This window comes from Sphaeroforma arctica (assembly GCF_001186125.1).
Source record: "Sphaeroforma arctica JP610 unplaced genomic scaffold supercont1.1434, whole genome shotgun sequence".
NCBI lineage: Eukaryota > Ichthyosporea > Ichthyophonida > Sphaeroforma > Sphaeroforma arctica.
Genome location: NW_014039124.1, coordinates 8,566 through 15,169, shown reverse-complemented (window position 1 = coordinate 15,169; position 6,604 = coordinate 8,566). Strand labels below are relative to the sequence as shown.

The 6,604-nt window shown below is 44.0% G+C and overlaps 3 protein-coding genes across 3 annotated transcripts; 2 read left to right on the top strand and 1 right to left on the bottom strand.

Annotated features, from left to right (window-relative positions):
* Positions 1–143: 143 nt before the first annotated feature.
* SARC_10903 (hypothetical protein) lies at positions 144–413 on the top strand (the record flags this gene model as incomplete). The annotated part of the gene is made up of 1 exon (XM_014295034.1): positions 144–413. One exon carries the CDS (start codon positions 144–146, stop codon positions 411–413), a length of 270 nt encoding a protein of 89 aa, XP_014150509.1.
* Positions 414–2,750: 2,337 nt separating this feature from the next.
* Positions 2,751–3,363, top strand: SARC_10902 (hypothetical protein; the record flags this gene model as incomplete). The annotated part of the gene is made up of 1 exon (XM_014295033.1): positions 2,751–3,363. The coding sequence occupies exon 1, from the start codon at positions 2,812–2,814 to the stop codon at positions 3,361–3,363; it is 552 nt and encodes a 183-aa protein (XP_014150508.1). The 5' UTR covers positions 2,751–2,811.
* Positions 3,364–4,100: 737 nt separating this feature from the next.
* Positions 4,101–6,563, bottom strand: SARC_10901 (hypothetical protein). Its single transcript, XM_014295032.1, has 5 exons — positions 6,502–6,563; positions 5,875–5,976; positions 5,077–5,183; positions 4,686–4,776; positions 4,101–4,375 (listed from the first exon to the last, which is right to left on the bottom strand). Exons 2-5 carry the CDS (start codon positions 5,971–5,973, stop codon positions 4,226–4,228), a joined length of 447 nt encoding a protein of 148 aa, XP_014150507.1. The 5' UTR covers positions 5,974–5,976; positions 6,502–6,563; the 3' UTR covers positions 4,101–4,225.
* Between the last annotated feature and the right edge of the window lie 41 nt (positions 6,564–6,604).

The following is a 6,604-nucleotide window of genomic DNA, read 5'->3' as shown; positions in this document are numbered from 1 at the left end:
TATATATGTGTGTGTGTGTGTGTAGTAGTAGTATATATATATATATATATATATATATGTGTGTGTGTGTGTGTGTGTGTGTGTGTGTGTGTGTATATATATATACTATTGAGTAGAATATCTATATTGAGTCAGTATACTGAATGATCCATCTTCGGAACAGCTTCACTGAAACGCTCAAAGCATTGGACGCGGCTGCGTCCATACAAGGTGTGCTACTGACGAGTGAATTTGCCCCAAAAGTGTTCTCGGCTGGACTGGACTTTAACGAAGTCGACAACGCCACACAGGAAGACTTCAAAGACTATTGGCTTATGTGTGAGAAGATGTGGAAGGCATGGTATGGGACACAGCACACCTGTGGCACACCCTTAGCGCAGCACGCACCGAAGCGAGTGGGTGGTACATACTAGTATTAGCCAAACCCTAGATCGCCTACAACCCCAAACATAAACATTCCAACATCTACTGCCACACCTAGAACTACTGCTAACGACGCGCATCCTACCTAACCGACTCCCCCCTACTATCAAAACCCCCACACCAGACCTTGCCCACAACATACAAAGATATCTTGAATCAAACACGAAACTCTTCGTCAAGGGAAGCACAAGCGAACCTATTTCAACCTAGCAAGCCACCCTCTATATGGGATTGCCAAGAAGATTGGGAACTCACAGCTCTATACTTTAGTTGCAACACACACGCACTAGACGATGGTACATTGCCTACTAACAAGCATCTATCCAAATGGCTGCGAAATTTCCACCTCCTGAAATATATTCCCATCCTTCACACATCATATCTATACAAAGACTGGAGTGCAGTGGAGCTAGTAGTACCTAAAGCAAAACAAACGCTCTTAGCCCGCGGTTGGCGAACTAACAAAGGTGCAGACCCCGCCAACATCACCAATTCAATCGCAATACAAGGCGCACGCAACCGATTAACAAATGCGCATGCAAGTGCATTAACACGAGAAAAATGCCCACCCCAATACCCCCGCTTATTGAAATATTTGCTGGATCGAGTACCAAACGATCCAACCGTGATTTAATGTTCAGTGCAAACACCCATTTGTGGTCGGTTTTGAGTGAAATGTTTGTGGCTTTGATGAGGGTAAGTAGTGTTCTGGTACGTGCTTGAGCGTATGTTACCTGATTGTTCTGGTGTTATATGATTCATTTGGTTTAGTTGAGTATAAAATTTAATTGATTTTTTTGCGGTCGGGAAATTTAATGAGAGTCGTTATACTCTGTGTCGCGGAAATTCATATCTCCTACTAGTACATGCAGTTTACAGTTGAGTGCCATTAATGTTTTGTATACATTGTTTCCTAGGTGTGGTGCTAGATAAACACAGGCTATAGTAATCATACGAAAGGTAAATGATACAAAGTATTGGCTTTGTGCATGTAGTTTAAAATCATTTTGAGCTATGTCTACTGATTAAGGCTACACCGTTGTTTCTGCCACCCCGGTGTGTACTATTAGATGGGGGTGAGGCATAGATAAGGTTGGTATTGCTTTCATTGCAAACTTCATTGAGGCGATCTGTATAGCCCCACGTTTCTACTAAACATAGCGCGTCACACTGACTGCACAATTTACGTAGTGCTCTGTATTTTTCTTGTGTGTTTTTCAGTGAGTTTAAGTTGACATAATACACGAGGGTGTCACTCATTGCGATTTCGTCTTACTAGTGGTTCGTTGTTGTATGAGTGCATCAAGTTCTTTTTCTGTTTCTTCATCAGATACTTGTGGGGATTTAAAATTCTCACCTAAGACTGACGTTATTTCGTCATCTGACATTTTAGTATAATTTATAAATTCCCCCCCTCCCCCTCGATTTTGGGGCCTAAATAAACCCTAAAACAAAGTAGCACAACCGAACCGCCTAAAACTAAATAAATACAATCAATTTGCAGGGAATCCGGAATTCCGAATTCCGAATTCTACTGACTTCGATGAAGGTTAGTGACATCATAAATTCATTTTTCAATGTGTGCCTTGACTGCTATCCTATGAGTACAGAGTCAGACTACAGAGTACACTGCACCTAAATGTTTTTAATAAAAAAACATTTCGGTGTCTAATATTCAGAAGACTATGTATGAAGCCTATTATTAATTGACTGTTGATTTGATTGATTCAATGATTTCGGAGGATCAGAATTGAAAAGAATTCAAACTTGTATCAGGATGCATAGATATATATATATTATAGAAAATTTCACACTAAACAAAACAAAAACAATTTTTTTTTGATAATCTTCGCCGAACGTATGGATTGTTAATAGAAGATAGAATAAACTGCAATAATTTACAGTTTATTCCGAGCTAAAATACTATGTAAAGTTCTCAAATATAATCATGGTATTTCTCTTGCCGTATATATATCGCAGGTGAGCATTCACAATGCTCATAAAATATATCTTCATGAAAATGAATTTCAATACGACTACGAAGTTATTAGCACTGACATGCGTGCTAGTGCGCGGACGTGCAGCAGAGTTTATTCCCGCAGACAGAGCTGATCCTCAACTTACCTGCACTCAATTGAAAGGCACCTACGAATGCAACATTCCGAAATATGTGAATGATCCCATTCATCAGCCGTCAAAGTATGCCAATATGACAGGATTAGATACTGAGACAATGTCAATAGTAAGTACTGTTGTCATCCATCATGTGACTGGTTAGCAGAACACTCCTCAAATGCACTGTACCCAAAATGTGCCCCGGGGAAAACCGTCGCGATATCTACAGATGAGTTTACTAAACCTGAGGAATGCTGTGTTGCCGTCACCGACATGCCTTCTCAATCTGTGGTTCCATCTGTGTCAATGATTGTCAGTACACCGACAACTGTTAGCACACCTGATGTAACACCCTTACTTGAGCCTGAAATGGTACCCGGCGCGACACCACACCGTACGCCAGCGATTGTTTCAACACCAATACAGGAGCCGCACATGGTTGCTGGGGCCACACCACAGCGTACGCCAACGATTGCAAATACACCGACAAGTGTTAACGCACCTGATGTAACACCCCTGCTTGAGCCTGAAATGGTCCCCGGGGCGGCACCACACCGTACGCCAGCGATTGTTTCAACACCATTACAGGAGTCGCACATGGTTCCTGTGGCCACACCACAGCGTACGCCAACGGTCGCTAGCACACCCAAGCGCACGTCTCGTACATATGAAGCAACACAAACACACGTGGACCAAAGCACGACTGAAGAACCGGTTGATTTTACGTCGACGGACGAGGCCACATACACGCACTGCCCCACTGCTCACTCAGACAACCCAACGGGCTTGTATTGTGGCGACATCAAGTTCGAGAGCTGTATTTGAAATGCTGCAAGAGATTTGAAATGCTGCAAGCACACTGACCACTGCTGAGGGTGGGGCAACTGCAAATGCAAATCCACACACTGCTGCTCAGGAGAGATCACCAAATCATCAACTTCCGACGAGGAGGAGACTTCTTCCGACGAGGAGGAGACTTCTTCCGACGAGGAGGAGACTTCTTCCGACTGCTCCAACTACATGTATTGTGGCGACGTTAAGACCAACAATTGCGGTGGTAAATACAAGTCGCACACCAAGTGCTGCAAGAGCAGTCGTAAGTGTGCCGGGTGGGCCACAGAGAATTGCTCCAGTAGCTTCTATTGTGCTGGCGACGTGAACGGAAGTAGTGACTGCTACAGCAACAAACGTCGATGCGCTCACCGTCGTCAAGTTCGTCAACTGAGGATGTGATTCTGAAGGAGTTTACAGGCAACCTCAAGATTCATACATGCACACATGTGTGGGCGGCAGTGAGATACTACCGATCACAGGCAACGAATCATGGCTGTATCGACACGGTGATATGTGGGTGTGAGTGGGATCTCGAAGAAGACCGCATGCAACCGCTAATATCGCCTACGCTTTAGTTTAGTTCCTTTCCACGACGTACAATAGTTGTATATTTTCAGTAAAAAATTGGATCAGCTATCTTATTCTTTAGTTCGTACCCCATGTCAATGTGCTCAATTGCATTATATGCGATCGCATCTCTATACCTCCCACTCTGACTAAAACAAAAGCCTCCCTACACTTTTTAATATGTATCTAGAGAAATTTCACTATTCGGCCGATTTTGATTGTGATGTGTTTATTTGCCCTGCGTACTGTGTAAATACCTCCGCACGTTCATTAACGTTCACATTCTCTATTTGCCACGCATCTTTGAGCGCATAGCTTTTATCATTCCCTGGCATTCGTCGCCAAACACCGACTTCACCATCGGATCCGCACTCTCGCTGGTATCAGCCAGCTCAGCGATTGGCATGCGATAGCCTTGCTTACACAGAGCCCTCGCCTGCGGGGGAGTGGCGTGTTTCAGAATAAATGAAGAACAAAGGCAGCAGGTTAATTGGTTACTTCGAGATCACAGCTTCATATGGATGTCAACGTGCGAGCATATGAGTACACAGGGACTCATTGCGATGAATCAACGACCGTATGCCGTGTAACTGGAATATACGACATGGTTACGCATGATTATACGACATGGTTACACGTGGTGATACGGCATGATTAAACATGATTATACGACATGGTTACACATGGTGGTACGGCATGGTTACACATGATTATACGACATGGTTACACATGGTGGTACGACATACCTCCGGGGGGATGGCGAGTAGTGTGGCCATGCCTCGGTCAAGAGCAAGCTGCAAGAGCTCATCAGAGTCCTTGGCGAGGGCGTCCACAAACCTAAGGGTTACATACAGCTTATCAGACAAGACAAAGATTGGTATGTGCTGAGTGTTTGGTGAACACACACACACTACTACACACACACACACACACACTTACACACACACACACTTACACACACTTACACACACACACACACATAAATGTATGTATATATAAATACACACACACACATATATATATATATATTTAACAATATATAACAATATATATATATATGCACACACACATATATATATATATATATTTACATATATCCATATCCATATATCTGCACAAAATATATTGTACATATACCCAATTTGCAGGGCTTCTTCTGGCGTTGACATGATGCTGTTGCCCAGATGCCACTCGGCATTGCGCGTTCCTATCACACTGGCTGTCAAACCTCGAAGCCACGCCGGCTGTGTACATGTGTCGCATGTGTGTATTGCGTGTTGATTTGTGATGGGGTGGGTGCTAGGTTTAGGGTTTATATCCAAACAGGGGTATATCGAGATATAAATTGAAACTGCGATCTATGTGGCAACACCCTGACTCGCCTGACACGGCTTTTGTGATGCGAGTATGAGTCGTGTTTACACTCACTACACTGGAGTGCCCTGACAGGGCTGCCGTGCCCATACTACATGTGAATACGAAGTAACAACATGTAGTAAATAAGATGCAGAAACATGTCATACTTATTAAGAAAAGACGTGACATACTAAAGAGAGTCATACTAAATAAGAAATAAAACCACGTGCAAATAGACACACACACTCATCTGTCTGTCTGCGCTAATACAACCAGGTGCCTCAAATACAATCACACACCAACTAACACCACCTCCACGCCATAGCAACCACCATCAAAGACGTCCATAACACACTCCTATGTGCAAATACACACACACTCATCCGTCTGTACTCTTAAGCCCAAAAAACCTAACTCCCAACCCAACCCTTAAACCCAAAACCAACTCTTAAACCCTTAAAACCCAACCCGACCCTTAAACACTAAAACCCAAACCAACTCTTAAACCCTTAAACATCCACCCCAACCCGCAAACCCTAAAAACTCCTTGCCTTCCGCAACACCTCGGATGAAACTTACCGGGTTCATTCCCAAACTGCTCTCATTCAGTCCAAACTTGGCCTTGGTTGGGACAACGCTATTACCTACCATCACACGATAGTCTGCACTCAGAGCCATCACCTGCGGAGAGAGTGGGGGGTATAAGCACCATGTCATGCAACACGAGCACTGCATGTGCACACACACAAGCTTACCCCCATGTCATGCAACAAAAGGCCATGAGGTGCATGTGCGATGTATCTACACTATATACACAATCTCACCAGTACACCAGTTAAGTAAACCCGCTCGGTGCAATGCACAGTCACACATGCAGCGTACAAAACACCACTATCACAGGATTGACCAGCCTATGCACGTCTTAGAATAGTGCAGACTACAGTCTAGTCTAGTCTCCCCTCTGTGAGATGGATGGTCATAGATTTGGGTGGCATGGGAAACGCTTATACGGTCTATGTATGTTATGAGATGGCTTGAAAGGCTCGATGCTGCACTAGATGGGGTTATAGTATGCACTCTATACGGGAGTGTTGTATTCCGTATACCAGACCACGTACTCGTAGACACATACTGTGGTCAGTTGACATGAACTTACACCACAAACGAAACTAACAACACAACCAAGCACTTGGAGAATGCACATACGGCGCCGAGGGCTGGACAGGTGCCGTTGACGGCAGCCACAGTCGCTAATGGAGTGGTGTACCTGTTCACACGTGAAAAGTCACTAATTTTTCATCGGTAGTGA

Bases quoted from the DNA above. Each gene is read 5' to 3' on its own strand.
- SARC_10901 (XM_014295032.1), bottom strand. From the start codon at position 5,973: ATGGCTCTGAGTGCAGACTATCGTGTGATGGTAGGTAATAGCGTTGTC. The intron at 5,184-5,874 runs GTAAGTTTCATC...ACATGTACACAG, and splicing joins GCAGTTTGGGAATGAACCCG to CCGGCGTGGCTTCGAGGTTT. The intron at 4,777-5,076 runs GTATATGTACAA...TGTAACCCTTAG, and splicing joins GAAGAAGCCCTGCAAATTGG to GTTTGTGGACGCCCTCGCCA.